This window comes from Oscarella lobularis, chromosome 1, assembly GCF_947507565.1.
Source record: "Oscarella lobularis chromosome 1, ooOscLobu1.1, whole genome shotgun sequence".
NCBI classification, from domain to species: domain Eukaryota; kingdom Metazoa; phylum Porifera; class Homoscleromorpha; order Homosclerophorida; family Oscarellidae; genus Oscarella; species Oscarella lobularis.
The window spans coordinates 2,048,037-2,071,252 of NC_089175.1; the positions used below are offsets into that span (position 1 = coordinate 2,048,037).

Sequence of the window (23,216 nt, forward strand, 5' to 3'; positions counted from 1 at the left end):
TGTAAGAAACAAATTGTGGTTGATATTAACTTTGAAAATGGCTGCTGATCTTGGACGAATTCGAGAAGCTCTCGTACGCAGAGTTGAAGCTGTTATTCGAAGCGTTCATCAGCTAGGGAGCGATCTCTTTCTTGTTCACGCTTCTGACGGCATTCTCACGGAATTGCAAAGTCTCTATCAAGTAGTTGGCCGCCTCTCTCTTGTGTACGGTGAGCAAGCTGGCCTCCTTCGCTGCATTACATCTACGATCGATCTCCTTGTTAACCATTCCGCCGAAGGAACTGTTGAAGACATGGAGACTGTGCAAGGAAGTCGTGGCCGGCCGTCCTATTTCATATCGGAAGATCAGCTTCGTTATTTTGTCGACAACGGTTTTTCAGTCCCTCAAATATCACGTTTGCTTACAGTCTCCATTTCTACTATCAAGCGTAGACTGCGTCAGTACGAAATCAGCATCGAAGGGTCTTATACACAAATTGAAGAAGACGAACTCCTTCGTCGCAAACAAGCGCTGAAGCAAAGTAACCCCACAAGCGGTTATCGCATGATTTACGCTGCCTTAAAACAAGAAGGAATTAAAGTTCCCGTTCACCGCGTGCGCAAATGCTGTTTTCGAGTGGATCCAGGCGGAACAGTGTCAAGATGGATGATGGCAAGGTTTTCCGGACCTGAAGAGCATAGCGGAGCATCAGAAGTCGCTTATTGAGTCAGGCGGAGACGAAGGGGAAAATCTCGCAACAGTGAACGTTCGGGCTTCCCACCTGTGGGAAGACGCGTTCTATTTTTTCTCGAAAAAAAATACAACCCTCTTCGTCCAATGAAAGTAAGCCACCCTTTTAATTTTTTTTGGTTTACACTGGTACACAATTAAAATTTAGATTCAATTCGTTGGCGAAACAGCAGTGGACTCAGGCGGTTGTGTACGTGAATTTTGGCGGCGACTTTCTGTTGCAATTATGGATCACCATTTTGTTGGCTTCGGCAACCGAATGCGACCTCGCAAAGACTCAAAGGCACTTCTTGTAAAAAAAATACTCAATGACATATTCTTCATAATAATTCATGCTCCTTATGCAGGGCCGTCATTTTGCTATCATCGGCCGAATTTTAGCCGCAAGTTTAGCACACGAAGGAGCTGGTTTCGCTTTTTTGTCAGACGCTGTTTACGAATATGTGATTACTGGTGATGTCACTGACATTACGGTAACTCTTGATGACATTCCTGAAGCGGACGTCCAGCATTGGATCAAACAAGTATTCCTTCAAGACATTTTTCAGCGTATTAAACTAGTCTCTTTCAGATCGATACTTCTACTACTGACGCTGAACTACAGTCGCTTTTTGAAGATCTCGACAGTGATATGGTCAAGGCCGTTTGCGATGCAGGTTACCACGAGGTCCTCGCATCCATCACTATCAAGAAAAAAGAAGCCCTTCGCCATTGCCTCCTTCTTCACTTCGCTGTTCTTTGCGTCAAGGCAGAATTGGATCAACTGCGGGACGGCCTGAAGCTGATGAACGTCCTTTCCATCATGCAGTCTCATAAGGACATAATGAAGAAATATTTTGTTCACGACGAGGACTCAGCACTTACAGCAGGTGTGATTTTTTTGCTGGAAAGTTATTAGTGATTTTATGAAACTTTATTTAGAGGGCATCCTCAAAATGTTTGCAACAGCTGCCTTCACCGAGAAGGAGGAAGACGAAGAAAAATGGCAGCAAGAGACAGACGCGTACATGCTGTTTCAAAGATTTCTAGACGACTGCGAAGGTATAAAAGAACATTTATTCTCCAATATTAAACTCTAAAATCGGGTTATCGTTTTCAGAGGGAAAGCACGACTGCAGCCTGTCCCATGTCCTGGCATTTTTCACCGGATCAAATGCAATTCCTCCTACTGGCTTTAGGCTGAAGCCCAAGTTGCATTTCAGTCATTCAGCAATTTTCCCACAGAGTTCAATATGCTTCCTAACGCTGACCTTGCCCGTTCAGAAAAAAGGTGAAGATGCGGAGGCATACGTCGAACGTTTAGTTCATGCCTTCGTCAACGTCACTCACCTTGGCCAAATTTGAATCAAACTTGTTAAACGTTTTTTGTCACTGCGCTGTGTTGCGTACATTGAAATCTTTTTGCGTTATTTCGAAATGACCAGGTTGTTCCTTTTAAAGGCTGTAATTGTGTTCGGATTTGAAAAACAGACCATTCTAAATCTGTCAGGGTTGTTGCTAATTAGGCATTAAAAGTCTGTGATTGTGTTCCGAATTGAAAAACATACTTTCAAAAATTTCAATAAAGACAACTTTCAGTTGCATTCATTCGTATCATTCATTCATTCATTCGTATCATTCAGTCGTTCGAATCATTCATTCATTCATTCGTTCGAATCATTCATTCATTCATTCATTCATTCATTCATTCATTCATTCATTCATTCATTCATTCATTCATTCATTCATTCATTCATTCATTCATTCATTCATTCATTCATTCATTCATTCATTCATTCATTCATTCATTCATTCATTCATTCATTCATTTTGACCCTGTTGTAGCGCCATAATATGGTGGATGTTTAAAAGAATATAAATATCTAACCGCCATGTGCTGGGGTTCCATTGCACCGAAAAAATCGGTGAGAGTCAAAGCCATCGACCAGGAGCCGTTTGAAGTCGAAGGACCGAGGCCAAGTTTTAGGTTAGTTAATCCCTGAGTCGGAATTCTAACAACAGTGCATTTTTTCGCTTTCTGCATGCATGCATGAATGCATGCTGTCACGAATTATGAAGCTCATCACGCGCCATACAATCAGAGATATAAGAGAGAGATACAAGTACTGTAGTCAGGTGACCTGACCCTTCACGTGACCCGGGTCACGTGAAGGGTCAGGTCACCACTTCGTGAAGTCCCGAATGAATTTTCAGTGGGAGTTAGTTCACCGGCTTCTACCGAGATTGGAGGATCTTTGGGTTCCCGATATCGATGAGCTGTACGAATTTGGTCTCGTAAATAGCGAGGAGTGCAAATTGTTGCGCTCTCTTTCTCGATCTCAACAACGTCGTATGGTACTCTTCGCATTTCTGCCGCGGAAGGGGAAGGGCGCGTTCGAAACTTTTCTCGCGGTTTTGGAGAGAAATGACAAATCAAAGGTTATCGCCAAGATGCTTTGGGAGAAGGCCAGTTGGGGCGCTTATCCGTACCTGAAGAAGCCCGAATACCGATCCAAGATTGACTGGGAGTTATTTGTTCAACCGCTCTTGCAGGAGTTGGCCGACGCTTGGACTCCCGATCTCGACGAGCTTTGCACTGTGCTCCGCCTTGATAAGAACGACTTGCCTGACTCTCTTTTTCGAAACGAACTATGCAAAACGTTGCTCATCGACATTCTGCCACAGAGAGGACGCGTGACTTACGGCACTTTTCTCGCGATGCTACCGAGAAGCAAAGAGATGGAGTTCATCATCCAGGTGCTCAAGGACTGGGAGGAGTCATTTTTAACCTGCGAATTTCGCTTTTTGAGGGTTGATCGTCGATGGGGGCACGTCGTTCAAGTGCTCTTGCCAGATTTAGTGAAAATTTGGCGTCCTCATTATCTCCAGCGCCTTTACGACTTGCATATTCTGAGTAAAGAGGAATACGACACGCTTCTCGGGTTTCCTCATTTTGAACAGTGCAAAAAGCTGCTTATCCAAATTCTTCCATATAGGAGACCAGGATCCTACGATTTGTTTTTGAATGTGCTTCTGGAAACGGAAGAAGAAGATTCCGTTGTTGTCAACATGCTTAGGAAACGCGAGGAAGAACGAAGGTATGGAGCTAAATTAGGGGAGAGAGCGCTTGGTTGTAAGAATTCTTGGTAGAATCAAATCCGACTCTAAACCGTTGGACAAGCGTTGGTTTCTAATCCGCGAACCGCTCTATTCAAAAGTGGTTGCCGCTTGGAACTACCGTAGCTACGTTTTGAGTGCTCTTTTCGAAATTGAGCTAATCAGTTCCGAAGAGTATGAATTGCTTTTGAGTGATAGGGAGGATGTGCGGAATGAGTATGACCGAGGGTCGATTTCTCCAGAAGATCTTGATGGTAGAATTCGAGAGGGCGAATGCAAAAAGCTGCTCATTGATCTTCTACCGAAAAAAGGTCCTTCTTCTTTCAACAACTTTCTTGATGTACTGAAAGATGGCCAAACGGAACAATTAGATGTATGGCGTATATTGCACTCTGCTGCATCTGACGTTGCTTATTATGTTTCGCCCTCGGAAGAAGCAGCGACGGCTACACAGGCTGCTTTTGCATCTGCAAAGGTCTAATACTGTCTTTTAATTTAATTAAACGCCAAAGTACGTAAATCTATACTATTTAGGATGCTGTGCTTCAAGGCGAAGAGTCTTCTACTACATTTTCTCTTCAATTCCACAACATGAAACTGAGCTTCACAAGAACGACAACTGTAGAAGAAGAAATTGATGAATTAGGCGGCAAGCTTGAGTCTGAGTTTTTCTCATTGACTATTCCTCGTGGAGCAGTTATGGGAAACCCTGTCAGAATAGGATTAACTATTTATGAATATCAGTCGGAGGCGTCAGAAGGAGTTGAAGATGATTGTTATATAACAGATATTCTTGTGCTACATCCACGTGGCACACGCTTTGCAAAGAACGTCACAGTCTCTTTCAACCTAAAGACTGTAATATTTTCCGAAGAACAAAGCGCCACCCTTCTATATGATGAGGAAGAAACAGGCTTGTTTTTGCCCTCTCTTGTGGGACCAGTTGAGTCCACGGTGTTTGATAAAATGACGGCTATACTTAATTCATCCGTCTTTGATATTAATACGAAGCACTTTTGCAAATTCTTTGCGTGCTTTCGTCGCTGCATTGGACACTGCTATCGTACCTTGGCGTTTGGGAGGTGGTCAAAGGGAGAATCTTTGCAATTGAAAAAGGCGACAATCGATCTTCATTTCACATCTACCAGACCAAAGTATGTTGACGTTGTTGAAAGGTGCAACAGAGGAAGGCCCGTACTTTTGAAGGATAATGCGCTAATCTACTTTTCAAAGAAAGGCAAATTCAATATTGAAGTCAATAAGATTAGCTATGGCTGGGAACTTCAATCTTCCGCTCCAATGTCTATTGAGAAGCAAGAACTATATCGAGCAAAGAGGCACTCATCGAAATTCTGTTCGCGTGCTTTTACGTTGATAAAAATCAAAGAGGACGCAAAGGAGCTTTGGCTTGAAGTTCGTCTAACAGACGAAGGGAAAACGAATTGTACACTCATATTAGATGAATATTCTTCATTTTATGTAAGTTCTCAATAGGAGCTCTTGGGTAGTGAACTAAGGTTGTGTTCTTGCTTACCTAGGCTCCTCCATCTTCCGTGTCTTCAAGTGAAAGAAGTGAGTAGATTATTAATAGTTTTTGGTATTTACTCAATGTTGATTGTTATAGGACAATCTTCGATGGAACCCTCTAGACAAGGTAGGCATGTCAATCTTCATGAGAGCCATGCTAATTGCACTATTAAACAGATGCTGATCTAGACCGATTTCCAACTAAAAAAGAGCTCCTTGACGTATCACAGGAAATCCTCGATAAATGGAAATTCGTGGCTAGGTACCTCGACGTGGAAGAAAAGGACGTCATTGCTGCTTCAGTAGACGCAAAGGGAGACGTCAGAGAACAAGCGTATCAAATGCTTTCTATTTGGAAGGAGTGCCAAAGCGATGCTGCAACAGTCAAAGAGCTGTGCAAAGCTCTAGAATCGGTGAGTCTGAAAGCAACGGCGAGAAAGGTGTTTAGGTACTCGTCTTCTTTTGAATAAAGCGCTGCAATTGAATTGTTTTTTTCTTGATTTATAATTTTTTAATTATTGTTTTTATACGTCATTTTTGGAGTCCCGGATGGATCCTCGATGGGAGTCCGTCGTTCGGCGGCTCCTGCCGGATTTAGTGAACATTTGGCGCCCGCAACTTGATCATCTTTACTCCGCGTATCTTGTGACCTTTGAAGAATACCAATCGCTGAGCAGGCTTCTTTCGTTCGACCAATGCAAGAAGCTTCTCATCGAAATCCTTCCGCGAAAGGGGCCCAAAGCGTACGAAACGTTTCTCGAGGTGCTTTCGAAGACGGAAGGACAGGAATTCATCGCCGAAATGCTGGAAAACGCGGCCGGAAAACGAATAGAAGCGGAAGTTGCAACTTCAGTGTCTTCAACCGAAGAAAGTGAGTAGACATGTACCCCTTAGTTTTTGTACTGAGCATTGGTTAGGTGATTCTTTGACGAGTCGAGAAGGCACGTCAACGATTTTTGACCGAATTCCGACAACAGAAAAAGAAGTTGCATTTGGTTCTTCCTCTGCTGAGAGTTCAGCCGTTCAGGTAAAACTGAAAAAGAAGAGAAAGCTGCAAATAAATAAATAAATAAATAAATAAATGTAATAAGACTTTTTGTACAGAAAGTTAATTCTGAATCATTTTCTGGAAATGGAGAAGAAATCCCCCTCCCGAGAAACGTCGCACGAGATGCGCCGAGCAATCAAATCGCCATATGTCCTTCCAGCATTGCTTGTCAATTTAGAGACATGACACTGAAGTTCAGTAAGGCGCAAACGGTAGTTGATTACGTAGATGAGTCGGGAGGCGAAATCAAATCTCAGTACTTTTCGTTGAATATTCCTCCTGGAGCAGTCATAGGCAGTGCTGTGAAAGTTGGTTTCACCGTTTACGAGTATCAATCTGAGGAGTCAGAAGGAGTTGAAGATGATACAGACATAACAGATCTTCTGGTACTATATCCGTGTGGCAAAAAATTTGCAGAAGATGTCACAATCAGAATGAGTCTTTTGTCATGTGTTGAACATCAACGCGCTTTTCTTTTTTACAAGGGGCCAGACTCCGTCTCCTTTTCTGATACTTGTGTTGGAGTGAATCTGACTCAAGTTTGCGGTGGCATTGGCATGTCGGCTCTCCTTCGCGAATCATATCTGGATATCACAACGTCACATTTTTGCAAGTTTTTTGCTTGCTTGTTTGGCTGCATTGGGCATACCTATCACACACTAGCGTTTGGTAGGTGGGGAAAAGGAGAAGCCTCGCTAAAGGAAGCAGTAATTGATATTCACTTCACATCTCCCAGAACGAGTCACGTCGTTAAAAACTTGAAGCGCAACGAAAGCTTGTCTTTGCTCCTGGAACAGAACGCAAGAATTTATTTTGATGGCACAGTTAACCTTGAAGTTAAAAATATTTGTGCTGATTGGCAACTGATTTCTGACGCCATCATGCCTATTGACGAACGAAGCCTGAAGCAAGCAAAGAAAAATGCTGACAAGTACCACACGCAATCTTTGACTTTAAAGAAACAGAAAGAAGATGCAGCTAGTTATCCATGGATTGAACTGCGTCTTACAGGCGGAAGAAAAACTAACGTTTCCTTTACGCTGAAAAAATATTCTTCATACCAAACACAGGCAAGTCAGGGTGAAGTTAGGTCAGCCTCAGCCGGTGAGTACTTTGATCAGCCGCTGACTAACTCAGCTGTACGACGTTCATCAACGGAGTCTCCGAGTCATAGACATGGACAGGGTACGGGTAAATTTTTATAAAAACGTTTTTTGACATTTGTTTGCAGAAACGCTGAAAAGAAAACCTACCCCCCAAGAGCTAAATAAACTGAGTGCAGAAATTGCTACTGAGTGGAGGCCTATTGCTCGATGTCTGCTGTCATTTCCTGACGCGACAATCGGTCAAATTGAAAAGGACTACGCGAATGTCCGAGAGCAGGCTTACCAATGCCTCCGAGAATGGATGCTGCAGGAGTCAGAGTCTGCAACCGTGGAAACGCTGTGCAGAGCTCTTTGCAGCGAAGGTAAGAAAGCTGTCGCGGCAAAACATTTTAAACTAGACGACGACGTTCTAAGGGGCTTCAATGTCTAATGTTTGCATTCACGCACATTTGTATGCGCTGAACTTTAGTTTGACTACTGTTTTAGCTAAGACTTTCCAGATAGCGATCATAGCATCATATACTGTGTCGCGATTGATAGACGGTGTATGATTTTACGAGAGGAGTTGCGATAATACAGGAAGTCGAAGAGGAACTCGAAAGCAAAACGAATCGCCCAGTATCACGTGCGCTTGGGGAACGCATTCCAATCCCCGAGAGAAGACCTCTGAGGCTCATCATGGCTGGACTTATCAAAGAAGAAGGTTCTTCTAAACTTTCGGAGAGACATCATGCAGTTGTTTTCTGTTCTTTTCTTAGCCGGAAATGCATCTGATGAGCTGAGCCGGGAGCTCATAGAGAAACAACTTCCTTCGGTTAGGGTCGAGTATGAGAAACGAGAAAAGAACGACGATTGGGTATACGACATCTTTCTGAGCTTCTCGGGGAAGGGATCGCGAGACTTCTGTCGTCAAGTGCGCGACAGGCTGGAGTCTGCCGGAGCAAAGGTGTTCCTCGACGAGGAGAGCATTGAAGGGGGTAGTCACATTGTTCCAGTGTTGCTGGAGGCGCTTGGACAATCCAAATACGTTGCCGTCTTCTTGACGCACGAAATGAAAGGATCCTCTCATCCTGAAGCCGAAGCAACGGTCGCCCTGAAAGTTCATGGAGCCCGCGGCCGCCTACTTCCCTTGTTTCACACCATGTCTCCTGAGGAGTGTCGTGATGCCGACATCTTCGTCTACTTACCGGGTTCAGATGAAAAGCTTTACCAAATGATTGCTAACATTGTTGGCGAGAATCTGCAGAAAGAAAAGAAGGAAGACAAAGTCAATACAGCCGCTCGTTTTATTCTTAAATCTATGAAATTTGAAATAAAAGAAATGGACACCGATCGTAGACGAGTAAGAGATGTTGTACTCACGTTTTATTCGGTCTAATTTATCTGTTATCTAAATAGGCGTTCCGTCAGGAAGCAAAAGGTGAGCAATGACGGTATAGGCATATTTGACGTCTGTTTTTTAGAAATACTGAAAAGAAAACCTACCGAGCGAGAACTAAACAAACTGAGTAAAGAACTTGTTACTACTTGGAAGCCAATTGTTCGATGTCTGTCAGTTCCTGGTACTACTAGCGATCTGATCGAAAGGAACTACCCGAATGACGCCCGAGAGCAGGCTTACCAAGCTCTACAGCAGTGGATGCAGCAGGCGTCAGAGTCTGCAACCGTAGAAGCACTGTGCAGAGCCCTTTGCGGCGAAGATAAGAAAGCCATCGCTGGAACAGTTTTTAAACTAGAAGACGAAGTTCTCAGTGGCTTCGAGGACTAATTTTTGCTTTATATGCGCCGCACTTAGCTGAACTTTTAGCTAAGAATTTTCAGATAGCAATCATAGCTCATATACTTCCTCCTCAAACAATAGATATAGACGGGAACCCTGTATGATCACGAGAGGAGTACGTCGATACAGGAAGTCGAAGAGGAACTTGAAAGCGAAACAAATCGCCCAATATCACGTGCGCTTGGGGAAACGCATTCGAATCCCCGAGAAGACCTCTGAGGCTCATCATGGCCGATTCAAAGTGGAAAATACTTGCTCGAGCGCAGGCTGATGTTGTTCTTTATCTGAGCAACATTCTAGGCGGTTCTCTTCTCGATTCACTTCTGGCAGAGGAACTTCTGACCGAGGCGAACTACGAGAAGCTTCGAAAAATGAGAGAAACCAAAATTGAGAATGAAGTAGCCCAGGAGCTGGTTGTAATGCTCAAAAAAACGCCTCCAGGAAGTTACGACAAGTTCTGCAAAGTGCTCCGTAATGTCGATGGAAGAAAGGATGTTTACGATAGACTTATGAAAGAAGAAGGTGCGTCTAAACTTTCACAGAGGCATCATGCAATTTGCTTCTGTTTTTCCTAGCCAAAGAGTCATCCGAACAATCTGATGAGCTGAGTCGAGAGCTTATCAAGCAGAGACTTCCTTCGGTTGAGGCCGAGTATGCGAAACGTGAAAAACCCGACGATTGGTACACGATGTCTTCCTGAGCTTCTCCGGCGCTGGATCAAGAGCCTTCTGCCTTCAAGTGCGCGACGAGCTTCAGTCACTGTGTAGAGGAGTGAGAGTGTTCTTCGACGAGAGAAGCATTGCAGGAGGTAGTCACATTGTTCCGGTCTTGCTCAAAGCACTTGGAGAATCCAAATACGTTGCCGTCTTCTTGACGCACGAAATGAAAGGATCCTCTCATCCTGAAGCCGAAGCAACGGTCGCCTTGAAAGTTCATGGAGCCCGCGACCGTCTGCTTCCCTTTTTTCACATCATGTCTTCTCAGCAGTGCTGCGACGCTGACATCTCCGTTTTCTTGCCGGACTCAGATGAAAAGCTGTATCAAATGATTGCTAAAATTGTTGGACACAACCTGCAGAAAGAAAAGGAGGAAGACAAAGTCAATGCAGCAGCTCGTTTTATTCTTAAATCTATGAAATTTGCAGTAGAAGAAACGGACACCGACGGTGGACGAGTAAAAGGTGAGCATTGACGGTAGTATACACCTTGTCTAGTCTTGACAAGTCCAATGACATTTGATTAGCTGATTGTTAGCAATTAACTGTGCATGCTGGTTTTGTGGTCGTCCGGTCTGTGTGTACTCAATACAAAAATAATTTTAGCTGCTTTCCAGGATTGCTGCAGGAAGAAATTCAAGAGAAACATCTAAGGGCTGTTTACTTGAAAATTGAGGCGTTCTGGAAGCGCGTTGCTCGGGAGCTGGGTTTACCTCAGTATGAGATCAAGTCTTGTGCGCGCTCTCATTCATTTGACGAAGAAAGCTGCCATGCAATGTTGCAGAAATGGAAAACGAGACAGAAGGGTAAAGGAAAGGTTTGGGATTTGGCTTCTGCAATATATAAGGCAGAGCTGGAAGGCGTTGTAGAGGAAGTCTACGGCGAGAGCGTGCTGAAAGCATTGCAATCTGGCAATTAAAGTGGTCACATTAGTATCTCACCTTTTGTATCCTAAAAACATCCACAATGTTTTTTCAAAATTTGCATCCGGGACTGCGCTACAACTTCGAGTAAAAACGCGACGATGACGGGCCAGCACGACGGTCTGTCCGGGCAGACACAGGTCAGACAGCCTAGCGGGCCAAACTATCTTTCGTCTAACGACACCTTTAGAGGGAAGATCTTAGTAATCTGCAAGAAATCCTCGGCATTGACGAAGAGCAAGCGCTAAAGCTGTACCAGGTCGGCTAAGAGCTCTTCCAGAGAAGCGAAAACAGTTCTAAGACGCGCAGGAAAACGAGAAGAGCGTAACGAAGGCGATCGAAGCGATGACAGCGAAGCAAGAGAACGAAGAACCGCTTCGAAGCGCGTACGGCGACACCGCGGAATCGTCGTCGTGGAAATCGTCGACGGAAACGCCGCAATTAGCATTGACGTCGACGGAAGACGGCGACGACGATGTCCAGAGAGCGATCGCATTGAGCCTTCAAGAAATGAGGGGGGTTAGAGATAGATACACGCTCAAACGTTAGGATTAGCAGCATGTCTTAGTAAACAGTCTCACAGATGAAAGTACTGACTGACTCAACTGTATCTCGTAGTGAATATTCTATTCGTTAGAAAGAGTTATTTATTCTTTATGCATAGAATCATATTAGTGGAGCTCCTCTGTCTCGAGAAGACCAAGATTTGAGCAGGTTAGAAGCTTCCCATACATGAAAAGTCAATCGTGATCTTTCCCTCTCCCCAAAGAGCTGTTGAGGCTAGCATGGCCGACACAAAAGGCGGCTCCACACGCCGGCGCCGATACGACTCCCTCTTGCTCCACATCGATCCTCTGAATCCCCACGAGAGAATCCGCGACGGAGCCAATCCGTTGGGAATCAAAGACGTTGGGAATACGTGCTGGTTTAGTGCCGTCGTTCAGGTAGATAAAATAACAATTAAATTACTAGGAAAAGAAATTTTATGCTGACGCAATTGCAAGCACATATGGATCAGTGAGAGAACGTATCAAGGAACCCGAGGACGAGATAACGACAAACACAGAGAACAGGGAATTCTAATGTAAACTTATTGCGTAGTATCACGTGCGTTTGGGGACTCGACATCCTGTAGAATACTTATGATGGACGACCCCAAATGGAAGGCACTTCGTGGTCCTGTATTTTCCGGCGCCGTTTCTCTTCTTAAGCCACTTTATGCAGGATTATAATCTATTGTCCGTGGTGCCACCTTGGGAATACGTGTTGGCTTATTCAGGTAGGATAACACCCAAATCAGATTAAATGATTAAAGAGTTTTGACATACATGTACCGTGTAGTCGTTATATCATCTTTTTGCGTTTTTGTCTTGGCGTACACGAGTCATGACGACGCGCCGGAGAGCGAATGAGACCAGGCATTGAGTCCCGCCACGGCGTTTGATAGGAGCCGATTGACCTATTTGCAGTCTTACTAGGCAGTCGACGAAAGTATGTCAATCCAACAACAGCTAAGAGAAAGGACGCAGAAAAGCCTAGGCTAGAAATTCGTCTAACAGATTAAGAGAAAACAGACTGTATATTCCTATTAGACGAATATGCTTCACTCCATGTAAGACAAATAGGAGCTCTTGAGTGGTAAACTACGTCGTGTTCTTGCTTACCTAGACTCCTCCTTCTTCCGTGTTTTCAAGTGAAAGAAGTGAGTAGATTATTAATAGTTTTTGGTACTCAATGTTGATTGTTATAGGGCAATCTTCAATGGGACCCTCTAGACAAGGTAAGCATCCTTAGCATGTCAATCTTTGTGAGAGCGATGCTAATTGCACTACTGAACAGATGCTGATCTAAACCAATTCCCCACTAAAAAAGAGCTCCTTGACGTTTCACAGGAAATCCTTGATCGATGGAAGTTTGTGGCTAGGTACCGTGACGTTGAAGAAAAGGACGTTGCTGCTTCAGTAGACGCCAAGGGAGACGTCAGAGAACAAGCGTATCAAATGCTTTCTATTTGGAAGGAGTGCAAAGGCGATGCTGCAACAGTCTTAGAGCTGTGCAAAGTTTTAGAATCGGTGAGTCTAAAAGCAACAGCGAATAAAGTGTTTAGGTACTCGTCTTCCTTTGAATAAAACGCCTGATTTAAATAGTTTTTTTTCTGAATTTTTAATTTTTTAATTATTGTTTTCTGTGTCATTTATTGAAGTCCCGGATGGATCCTCGATGGGAGTCCGTTGTTTGGCGGCTCCTGCCGGATTTAGTGAACATTTGGCGCCCGCAACTCGACCATCTTTACTCCGCGTGTCTTGTGACTATTGAAGAATACCAATCGCTCAGCGCGCTTCTTCCGTTCGACCAATGCAAGAAGCTTCTCATCGAAATCCTTCCGCGAAAGGGGCCCAAAGCGTACAAAACGTTTCTCGAGGTGCTTTCGAAGACGGAAGGACAGGAGTTCATCGCCGAAATGCTGGAGAATGCGGCTGGAAAACGAGTAGAAGCGGAAGTTGCAACTTCAGTGTCTTCAACCGAAGAAAGTGAATAGACATATTCACTAACTCTTGTACTAAGCATTGGTTAGGCGATTCTTTGACGAGGCCTCCTCGAGAAGGTACGTCAATGATTTTTGACCGAATTCCGACAACAGAAAAAGAAGTTGCAATTTGGCTCTTCCTCTGCTGAGAGTTCAGTCGTTCAGGTAAAACCGAAAAAGAAGAGAAGCCTATAAATAAATAAATAGATAAATAAATGTTATAAGACTTTTGGTTCAGAGAGTTAATTCTGGATCATTTTCTTCTGAAAGTGGGGAAGAAATCGCGCTACCGAGAAACGTCGCACGAGATGCGCCCAGCTATGAAATCACGCGACAGACAACTAGTAACAATTACAATCCAGTTGAACTACCCATACTAATGGATTTTCTTTTTCAATTAATAAGTTCGTACTTACACTGACATCCGTCGAGAAGAGTTGGACTACAATGATGCAGGAGGAGACGACGATCTCATTGGCACAGGGGGATTTTCTGAAGTGTACAAGGCCTGGTTTACCAGGTTGGGAGAAAAGGTGGCCGTAAAAGTTTTCACCTATCTAAAACGAAGGAGAACCCAAACGTTAGTGTGCAAAGTAGTTTTACGCGCGAAATTCCTTATTAAATTATCTTTTTTTGGACGATACAGCGAGTCTGATCTTTTAAACAAGGAGGTGAAAATTCTTCAAGGAATTAAGCCTCATCCCAACATAATCACATTGATTGGATCATGTAGCGACACAAGGTTCTTTGCCTTAGTCACGGAATACATGGAGGGCGGAAACGTGGCCGAATTGATTGCTGACATGAATGATCCCAACGTAGAAGTATGGGAAAATCGTCAAGACATTGCTCTGCAAATTGCCCAAGGAATGAATCATCTCCATTGCAATGATCCATCCGTTATTCATCTCGAATTGAAGCTCAAGAAAGTTCTGTATCGTCGTGTTGGCGCCAAAGGGAATGCCAAGTTCTTATGCAAGGTTATTGTCTCCTCGGAGAAACGGGGCTTATTTTTTATTGGTCTATTTCTTATTAGCTTTGCGGCTTTGGGTTGGCTAAAATGGATAAAATGGAGTCCTTCACATTAAAACGCGACGAATCGAGCTACCCGTCTGGAACTCCAGGGTATATAGCTCCAGAAAGGTACAATGCTATACCATATGCTGAAGGGGATTTGTCAGAAAAGACGAAGGTGGCCAAAAAATCGGATGTCTATAGCTACGGAGTCGTTCTGTGGGAGATTATAGAACGCAGACCGTTACTTGAAAGTATGTCATAATAATACAGTGATAATTAACAATTGAATTATTTATTGCAAATGATTGCGTTTTCTGTAGATGAACGTGTTGTTATAAAGCATACGTTCAGTAAGGAAGGGCGTCAACTGCCCAGAGTCGGAAGACCGGCTCCTGCGTGGTTTACGGCACTTTCCAATCAGTGTGCTGTGAAAGATCCAGCTAATCGACCTTCGTTTAGCGATATCCTTGCTATATTTGCTCAAAAATCTCAGAAAGTGATTGCTGTTGCCAATCTAGGTGAGCAATGGCGCGGTAGTACACCTTCTGTATAGATCCTTGACAAGTCCAACGACATTAGATTTTAGCTGATTGTTAAGAGACCGGGAATTGTTGACGGTTTCGGCTGTCTATGTACTCGACAAAAAATTACTTTTAGACATGTATAACTCCTTTAGGGCCAAATAGTGGAAATGGAATGAACGTTTTGGTCACTCATTCGGGTCCTGTAACGTTTATTTGTTTCTCTTAGATAATGATTCTTTTGATGAGGCAATTTACCAGCAAGCTCTTGCTTCTGGCGTCGTTCCCATCAATCGATATCGCGTGATGGTTGTCGGTCAAGATGGCGCAGGGAAATCGTGCTTGATTGACTCTTTCTTGGGTCGTTTGTTCAAACCCCAAAACTCAAGCACGGATGGCATTGCTATTCACGTGGCCGTGACGGCAGCAGAAGGAAAGGCTGGTGAACTCACGTGGACGGAAGCGACAAGTGACCAGGCGAAATATTTGAACAAATTGCGTGCAGCTGGATACATGATTCAAACTACGAAGAATCATCAAGTGATTATTCTATACCCTTACGCAATCACGTTTGATTTAATTTTTATATTAGGAGTCAAACTCGACGGAGGCAGTTTCCCATGCAAGGCGACAACAGAGATTGGAGCCTGCTGAAAGTCCGGAAGACAGCACTGTAAGTATGAAGAGTCTTTGTTCAATGTGTAGAATTTTTGTCTTTTTCTGTTATTTGACCAGCATGCTGCAAAACAAGAAGAAATCATTGCTGACTCGGAGACTGAGCATCTCACATCGAATAAAGCTCTTAAAAATGATAGGATTGCTGTTGACTTGAAGTTGAAGGATCTCAAGTCAGAGCTAGATCTCTCCTCTCTTGAGAATTGTGAAGTCAGTCAGAAGCTTCTCTGGGACTTGGGTGGGCAAGAAAGGTACTTAGCATCCCACGCCGCTCTCATGCCTGCCGAGTCCGCCGAGTCCGAGTCCGGCTATACTGTGTGCATGTATTTGCTGGTTATTGACATCAGCAAACCTCTTGTTCGTAAGGCGAAATCGTTTTATCGTCTTGGAGAAACTTCATCTTCCGACGTTTCTCTCCAATTATTGAATATTGTGCGCAACAGCGATTTTCCTCGACACTGGTTCACATCGATTTGTATTTGCCATCCTTCAGACAAGTGTTCTAAGCTGTATTTGGGGAAAGATTTGGGTGTTCGCTATCCCGCAATTCTAATCGCCGCCACGCACGTTGATGAAGTGGAGAAAATGCCAAATTCTGAAGGCTTTCTTCGATCTCAAAACGAACATCTTAAAGAATTGATCAGCAAGCTAAGATGCGAAGATCACATCGTTAAAAATCGAGAAAACCCAGAAAACGAGCAATTGTTTTTTCGGGTCGATAATACCAAATCCGGACGTTGTGAGGGAGTCAAAACAATCAAGTCTAAACTTGACGGTTCTTCTGAAAAATATTGGTCCAAGAAAAACAAGAAGCGCCCTATGCCATTGAAATGGGTTCATTTTGAATTGCTACTTGTTACGGAGAAAGAAGAGAAAATCATAAGCGTTGAAAGAGCATTTGAGATTTCTCGTCAGTCCGAAATTGAATCTAACGAAGAGGCGTCGTCAGCTTTGAAATTTATTCACAACCTAGGTGCAATATTTTATTTCTGGGACGTGCCCGAGCTGAAACAGTACGTCATTGTCAATCCTGAGTGGCTCATTGGCACTGTGGCAGCGTTTGTAACGGCCAAGGAGCCCAAAAAGGACTTGAACAAGCGCCTTTGGCAAGGTCTTTGTGACACGGGAGAAATTAGCAAAGACGGCGCGTTGGGCATTCTCATGGATTCACAGGATGATGACAGGGAAGCAGACGATGAGGACAAAGATAGCGATCCAGTAGTACTCAACGTGCTAAGAATGCTGGACATCCTGTGCGATTTAGATTCATCCACATTCTTGATTCCGTGCATGGTCACGAAGATGCTAGAAGAATCCTCAGTGTGGGAGAAATACGATCCAAGTCAAGCGTTTCCTCCACCTATCGTCATTTTTCCCGCCGAAGTTCCGATAATTCCCGAAGCGCTTTTTTTTCGAATTGTGACGAAATTCGCCCGGAAGTACCCGAAACTCGCGAGGAAGCTTACTCGGAATCGAAGCATATTTAGAATAGGCAACAATCTAACGCTGGAACTATTATACTATGACAGAGGCACTTGTTTGATCGTTTCAATGACCGGCGAAGGGGACATGGACAATGCTTTGTCGTCGCTTCCAAAATCGGCTCCTGAAATTAGACAATTTGTTACTGAAAGTGTTGAAGACGCGAAGAAACGAGGAATGAGTGGATTGAAACTCACATTCTACTCCCAAGTAACTAAATGCATCAAGACAGATGTCGACGATGCTGGCAAGTTTAGTTGTCGACTGCCGGGCGATGACTGTTTATTGCAACTGCCTGCTGGCGGCGCGTGTAGCCCCGTTCCGCCGGATTCACTCTTGTACAAGTCGGGCAAATACCCTACGAAAGAAGAGCGAGAACTTGTTCGTCGCTGGTACAAGAAAGAGGTGCCGGTAGCACAGCTGTTTTGTTCATGAATGATGTATATTTTTTAGAGCGTGTCTTCTTCAGAATTACCAGGATTTCTGCAGGAAGAAATTCAAGAGAAACATCTTAGAGCTGTTTACTTGAAAATTCAGGCGATCTGGAAGCGTGTGGCTCGTAAGCTGGGTTTACCTAAGTACGAGATTGACTTGTGTGAATGCTCTCATTCACTTGACGAAGAAAGGTGCTATGCAATGTTGCATAAATGGAAAACGAGGCAGAAAGGAAAAGGGAAAGTTTGGGATTTGGCTTCTGCAATATATAAGGCAGAGTTGGAAGGAGTTGTAGAGGAAGTCTACGGCGAGAGCGTGCTGAAAGCATTGCAGTCTGACAATTAAAGTGGTATCTCATTATTTGTATCCAAAGCACACTACTGTGTTTTAATCTTTCAAATTTTGCATCTGGGACTGCGTCTGACGCATTGAAGTATTTTAGTGCACGATATTTTATTAACTCTTTTTTCTTCATTTTTAACGTAACGTCACTTTGTGAAATCCCGGATAAATTTATTTTTTGTTTGTATGGTGATGAAAGACATCATTTGATTAGTAAAAGTACAGTAAGTATGTATTGCAGGTAAATAATTTTTCTTGTGCTTAATGTACTGTATCCCGGATTGATGGACATCATAGATGGTCTGCTACCTTTCCTCGCGGCCGCGGGCGTGTGGCTAGTGGAGTCGGCGAGGCGCTTTGGCCGCTGCGTTTTTGCAAGAGACAGAGACGAGGATAAGCGTTGGCGATTGATCGCTAAGCGGCCATTTTTGCAAGAGATGATCGACGCCTGGCATCTAGACTTGGATGCACTTCTTAGGAGAAGGCTAATAAGTCTCGATGCGCTTGAATCTTTGCTCTTCCTCTCTCGAGAAGATCGGTGCCTTAGGCTGCTCACTAAAGTGCTTCCTCAGAGAGGCGCCGCCTCAATCTACGACAAGTTTCTCCGTGTACTCGAAGACACAGGAGAAGTCGAAGCGGCAAGAGTCTTGCGGCGCTCCTCTGAGATCGCGGACAGTAGCCTCGTCCCCAGACCTTTTGTCGATGTGGGCCCACATCGACAAAAGGTCTGGGGACGAGACTACGCGGACAGTAGATGCCTGAAGACGACGAAGCAGGTTTCACACTGAATACGCTTCTTAGAATCTTTTTTTTTTCAAACGTACAGTACATGCAGGTTTTCTCGGACGAGTCAAGTCATAGATATGGTCATGGCCAAGCAGAGATACGAGATAGTGTGTCTATTGCCTTTCAGCTTTTGCAGATTAGTGATCATTTCGAATGGTTCCATCAGTTCATTTCTCATGAGCGTCACAATGTAGGTTATTAACAAAAGCTTATTTCTAACTAGCGGGCATTCACACAGGTACACCAAAGAGAAAGGTCTCCTTCCAGCATTGCTTGTCGATATAGAGACATGACACTGAAGTTTACAAAGGCGCAGACGATAGTTGATTACGTAGATGAGTGTGGAGGCGAAATCAAATCTCATTTCTTTTCGTTGAGTATTCCTCCTGGAGCAGTCGTGGGCAGTGCTGTAAACGTTGGTTTCACCGTTTACGAGTATCAATCTGAGGAGTCAGAAGGAGTTGAAGATGATACAGACATAACAGATCTTCTGGTACTACATCCGTGTGGCAAAAAATTCGCAGAAAATGTCACAATCAGAATGAGTCTTTTGTCATGTGTTGAACATCAACGAGTTTTACTCTTTTACAAAGGGCCAGACTCCGTCTCGTTTTCTGATACTAGTGTTGGAGTGAATCTGACTGAAGTTCACGGTGGCATGTCGGCTCTCCTTCGTGAATCATATCTGGATATCACAACGTCACATTTTTGCAAGTTTTTTGCTTGCTTGTTTGGCTGCGTTGGGCATACCTATCACACACTAGCGTTTGGTAGGTGGGGAAAAGGAGAAACCTCGCTAAAGGAAGCAGTAATTGATATTCACTTCACATCTCCCAGAACGAGTCACGTCGTTAAAAACTTGAAGCGCAACGAAAGCTTGTCCTTGCTCCTGGAACAGAACGCAAGAATATATTTTGATGGCACAGTTAACCTTGAAGTTAAAAATATTTGTGCTGGTTGGCAACTGATTTCTGACGCCATCATGCCTATTGACGAACGAAGCCTGAAGCAAGCAAAGAAAAATGCTGACAAGTACCACACGCAATCTTTGACTTTAAAGAAACAGAAAGAAGATGCAGCTAATTATCCATGGATTGAACTGCGTCTTACAGGCGGAAAAAAACTAACGTTTTCTTTACAATGAAAGAATATTCTTCATACCAAGCACAGGCAAGTCCGGGTGAAGTTAGGTCAGCCTCAGCCGGTGAGTACTTTGATCAGCCGCTGACTAACTCAGCTGTACGACGTTTATCAACGGAGTCTCCGAATAGACAGGGTACGGGTAATTTTTTTTTAAAAAGTTTTTTGACATTGTTTTGCAGAAACGCTGAAAAGAAAACCTCCCCCCCAAGAGCTAAATAAACTGAGTGCAGAAATTGCTACTGAGTGGAGGCCTATTGCTCGATGTCTGCTGTCATTTCCTGACGTGACAATCGGTCAAATTGAAGAGGACTACGCGAATGTCCGAGAGCAGGCTTACCAATGTCTCCGAGAATGGATGCTGCAGGAGTCAGAGTCTGCAACTGTGGAAACGCTGTGCAGAGCTCTTTGCAGCGAAGGTAAGAAAGCTGTCGCGGCAAAACATTTTAAACTAGACGACGACGTTCTAAGGGGCTTCAATGTCTGATGTTTGCTTTCACGCACATTTGTATGAACGCATTCCAATCCCCGAGAGAAGACCTCTGAGGCTCATCATGGCTGGACTTATGAAAGAAGAAGGTTCTTCTAAACTTTCGGAGAGACATCATGCAGTTGTTTTCTGTTCTTTTCTTAGCCGGAAATGCATCTGATGAGCTGAGCCGGGAGCTCATAGAGAAACAACTTCCTTCGGTTAAGGTCGAGTATGAGAAACGAGAAAAGAACGACGATTGGGTATACGACATCTTTCTGAGCTTCTCGGGGAAGGGATCGCGAGACTTCTGTCGTCAAGTGCGCGACAGGCTGGAGTCTGCCGGAGCAAAGGTGTTCCTCGACGAGGAGAGCATTGAAGGGGGTAGTCACATTGTTCCAGTGTTGCTGGAGGCGCTTGGACAATCCAAATACGTTGCCGTCTTCTTGACGCACGAAATGAAAGGATCCTCTCATCCTGAAGCCGAAGCAACGGTCGCCCTGAAAGTTCATGGAGCCCGCGGCCGCCTACTTCCCTTGTTTCACACCATGTCTCCTGAGGAGTGTTGTGATGCCGACATCTTCGTCTACTTACCGGGTTCAGATGAAAAGCTTTACCAAATGATTGCTAACATTGTTGGCAAGAATCTGCAGAAAGAAAAGAAGGAAGACAAAGTCAATACAGCCGCTCGTTTTATTCTTAAATCTATGAAATTTGAAATAAAAGAAATGGACACCGATCGTAGACGAGTAAGAGATGTTGTACTCACGTTTTATTCGGTCTAATTTATTTGTTATCTAAATAGGCGTTCCGTCAGGAAGCAATAGGTGAGCAATGACGGTATAGGCATATTTGACGTCTGTTTTTTAGAAATAATGAAAAGAAAGCCTACCGAGCGAGAACTAAACAAACTGAGTAAAGAACTTGCTACTACTTGGAAGCCAATTGCTCGATGTCTGCTGTCAGATCCTCACGGGACAATCGGTCAAATAGAAGTTAACTACGCGAATGACGTCCGAGAGCAGGCTTACCAAGCTCTACAGCAATGGATGCAGCAGGCGTCAGAGTCTGCAACCGTAGAAGCACTGTGCAGAGCCCTTTGCGGCGAAGGTAAGAAAGCCATTGCTGGAACAGTTTTTAAACTAGACGACGAAGTTCTCAGTGGCTTCGAGTATTAATTTTTGCTACATTTATATGCGCTATACTTAGCTGAACTATTAGCTAAGAATTTTCAGGTTGTTTAATTAAAAACTTCCTCCTCAAACGATAGATAGACGGTGTATGATCTCACGAGAGGAGTTGCGATGATACAGGAAGTCGAAGAGGAACTCGAAAGCAAAACAAATCGCCCAATATCACGTGCGCTTGGGGAACGCATTCCAATCCCCGAGAGAGGACCTCTACAAGGCTCATCATGCCCGACCCCAAGTGGAAAATACTTACTCGAGCGCAAAAGGATGTTGTTCTTTATCTGAGCAACATTCTAGGCGGTTCTCTTCTCGATTCACTTCTGGCAGAGGGACTTCTGACCGAGGCGAACTACGAGAAGCTTCGAAAAATGAGAGAAACCAAAATTGATAATGAAGTAGCGCAGGAGCTGGTTGTAATGCTCAAAAAAACGCCTCCAAGAAGTTACGACAAGTTCTGCAAAGTGCTCCGTAATGTCGATGGAGGAAAGGATGTTTACGATAGACTTGTCAAAGAAGAAGGTGCGTCTGAACTTTCACAGAGACATCATGCAATTTTTTTCTGCTTTTCCTAGCCAAAGAGTCATCCGAACAATCTGATGAGCTGAGTCGAGAGCTTATCAAGCAGAAACTTCCTTCGGTTGAGGCCGAGTATGCGAAACGTGAAAAAACCGACGATTGGGTATACGATGTCTTCCTGAGCTTCTCCGGCGCTGGATCAAGAGCCTTCTGCCGTCAAGTACGCGACGAGCTTCAGTCACTGTGTAGAGGAGTGAGAGTGTTCTTTGACGAGGGAAGCATTGCAGGAGGTAGTCACATTGTTCCCGTCTTGCTCAAAGCACTTGGAGAATCCAAATACGTTGCCGTCTTCTTGACGCACGAAATGAAAGGATCCTCTCATCCTGAAGCCGAAGCAACGGTCGCCTTGAAAGTTCATGGAGCCCGCGACCGTCTGCTTCCCTTTTTTCACACCATGTCTTCTCAGCAGTGCTGCGACGCTGACATCTCCGTTTTCTTGCCGGATTCGGATGAAAAGCTGTATGAAATGATTGCTAAAATTGTTGGCAAGAACCTGCAGAAAGAAAAGGAGGAAGACAAAGTCAATGCAGCCGCTCGTTTTATTCTTAAATCTATGAAATTTGCAGTAGAAGAAACGGACACCGACGGTGGACGAGTAAAAGGTGAGCATTGACGGTACACCTTGTCTAGTCTTGACAAGTCCAATGACATTTGATTAGCTGATTGTTAGCAATTAACTGTGCATGCTGGTTTTGTGGTCGTCCGGTCTGTGTACTCAATACAAAAATAATTTTAGCTGCTTTCCAGGATTGCTGCAGGAAGAAATTCAAGAGAAACATCTTAGGGCTGTTTACTTGAAAATTCAGGCGTTCTGGAAGCGCGTTGCTCGTGAGCTGGGTTTACCTGAGTACGAGATTGGCTCGTGTGAGCGCTCTAATTCATTTGACGAAGAAAGGTGCTATGATATGTTGCAAAGATGGAAAACGAGGCAGAGGGGTAAAGGGAAGGCTTGGGATTTGGCTTCTGCAATATATAAAGCACAGCTGGAAGGAGTTGTAGAGGAAGTCTACGGCAAAAGCGTGCTGAAAGCATTGCAGCTAGCAATTAAATAAATTTCAGTGGTTACAATAGTATTTCATTATTTGTATCCTAAAATAAACCCAATGTTTTTAAATTTGCATCCGGGACCGC

The 23,216-nt window shown here is 44.1% G+C and overlaps 5 protein-coding genes and 1 long non-coding RNA gene across 9 annotated transcripts; all 6 read left to right on the forward strand.

The window, feature by feature from the left end:
- The first annotated feature begins 81 nt into the window (after positions 1-81).
- Positions 82-2,267, forward strand: LOC136186171 (G2/M phase-specific E3 ubiquitin-protein ligase-like). The gene is made up of 6 exons (XM_065973436.1): positions 82-823; positions 879-1,022; positions 1,078-1,254; positions 1,302-1,599; positions 1,652-1,771; positions 1,830-2,267. The coding sequence occupies exons 1-6, from the start codon at positions 818-820 to the stop codon at positions 2,072-2,074; spliced, it is 990 nt and encodes a 329-aa protein (XP_065829508.1). The 5' UTR covers positions 82-817; the 3' UTR covers positions 2,075-2,267.
- A 3,100-nt stretch (positions 2,268-5,367) lies between these two features.
- On the forward strand, positions 5,368-5,681 carry LOC136191664 (uncharacterized). The gene is made up of 3 exons (XR_010670899.1): positions 5,368-5,398; positions 5,451-5,480; positions 5,531-5,681. It is a non-coding gene; the product is annotated as an uncharacterized lncRNA (long non-coding RNA).
- A 2,258-nt stretch (positions 5,682-7,939) lies between these two features.
- LOC136194823 (NAD(+) hydrolase TirS-like) lies at positions 7,940-9,386 on the forward strand. Of its 2 annotated transcripts, XM_065984086.1 has the most exons (4): positions 7,941-8,210; positions 8,266-8,849; positions 8,906-8,927; positions 8,971-9,386. In XM_065984086.1, the coding sequence occupies exons 1-4, from the start codon at positions 8,186-8,188 to the stop codon at positions 9,273-9,275; spliced, it is 936 nt and encodes a 311-aa protein (XP_065840158.1). In that variant the 5' UTR covers positions 7,941-8,185; the 3' UTR covers positions 9,276-9,386. The 2 variants fall into 2 exon arrangements, with proteins under 2 accessions (XP_065840151.1, XP_065840158.1); XM_065984079.1 differs by having other exon boundaries at positions 7,940-8,849.
- A 3,667-nt stretch (positions 9,387-13,053) lies between these two features.
- Positions 13,054-18,110, forward strand: LOC136194760 (uncharacterized). Of its 3 annotated transcripts, none has more exons than XM_065984000.1 (11): positions 13,054-13,456; positions 13,501-13,617; positions 13,678-13,796; positions 13,858-14,032; positions 14,099-14,432; positions 14,489-14,720; positions 14,790-14,987; positions 15,220-15,530; positions 15,583-15,663; positions 15,726-17,552; positions 17,601-18,110. In XM_065984000.1, the coding sequence occupies exons 5-11, from the start codon at positions 14,220-14,222 to the stop codon at positions 17,925-17,927; spliced, it is 3,189 nt and encodes a 1,062-aa protein (XP_065840072.1). In that variant the 5' UTR covers positions 13,054-13,456; positions 13,501-13,617; positions 13,678-13,796; positions 13,858-14,032; positions 14,099-14,219; the 3' UTR covers positions 17,928-18,110. The 3 variants fall into 3 exon arrangements, with proteins under 3 accessions (XP_065840072.1, XP_065840065.1, XP_065840081.1); XM_065983993.1 differs by having other exon boundaries at positions 13,691-13,796; XM_065984009.1 differs by having other exon boundaries at positions 13,723-13,796.
- Positions 18,111-18,648: 538 nt separating this feature from the next.
- On the forward strand, positions 18,649-21,605 carry LOC136190934 (uncharacterized). Its single transcript, XM_065979241.1, has 8 exons — positions 18,649-18,700; positions 18,760-18,900; positions 18,949-19,986; positions 20,033-20,269; positions 20,322-20,429; positions 20,485-21,068; positions 21,125-21,146; positions 21,190-21,605. Exons 3-8 carry the CDS (start codon positions 19,851-19,853, stop codon positions 21,495-21,497), a joined length of 1,395 nt encoding a protein of 464 aa, XP_065835313.1. The 5' UTR covers positions 18,649-18,700; positions 18,760-18,900; positions 18,949-19,850; the 3' UTR covers positions 21,498-21,605.
- A 68-nt stretch (positions 21,606-21,673) lies between these two features.
- Positions 21,674-23,137, forward strand: LOC136198719 (uncharacterized). The gene is made up of 3 exons (XM_065988729.1): positions 21,674-22,028; positions 22,082-22,687; positions 22,833-23,137. The coding sequence occupies exons 1-3, from the start codon at positions 21,734-21,736 to the stop codon at positions 23,135-23,137; spliced, it is 1,206 nt and encodes a 401-aa protein (XP_065844801.1). The 5' UTR covers positions 21,674-21,733.
- The last annotated feature ends 79 nt before the right edge of the window (positions 23,138-23,216 follow it).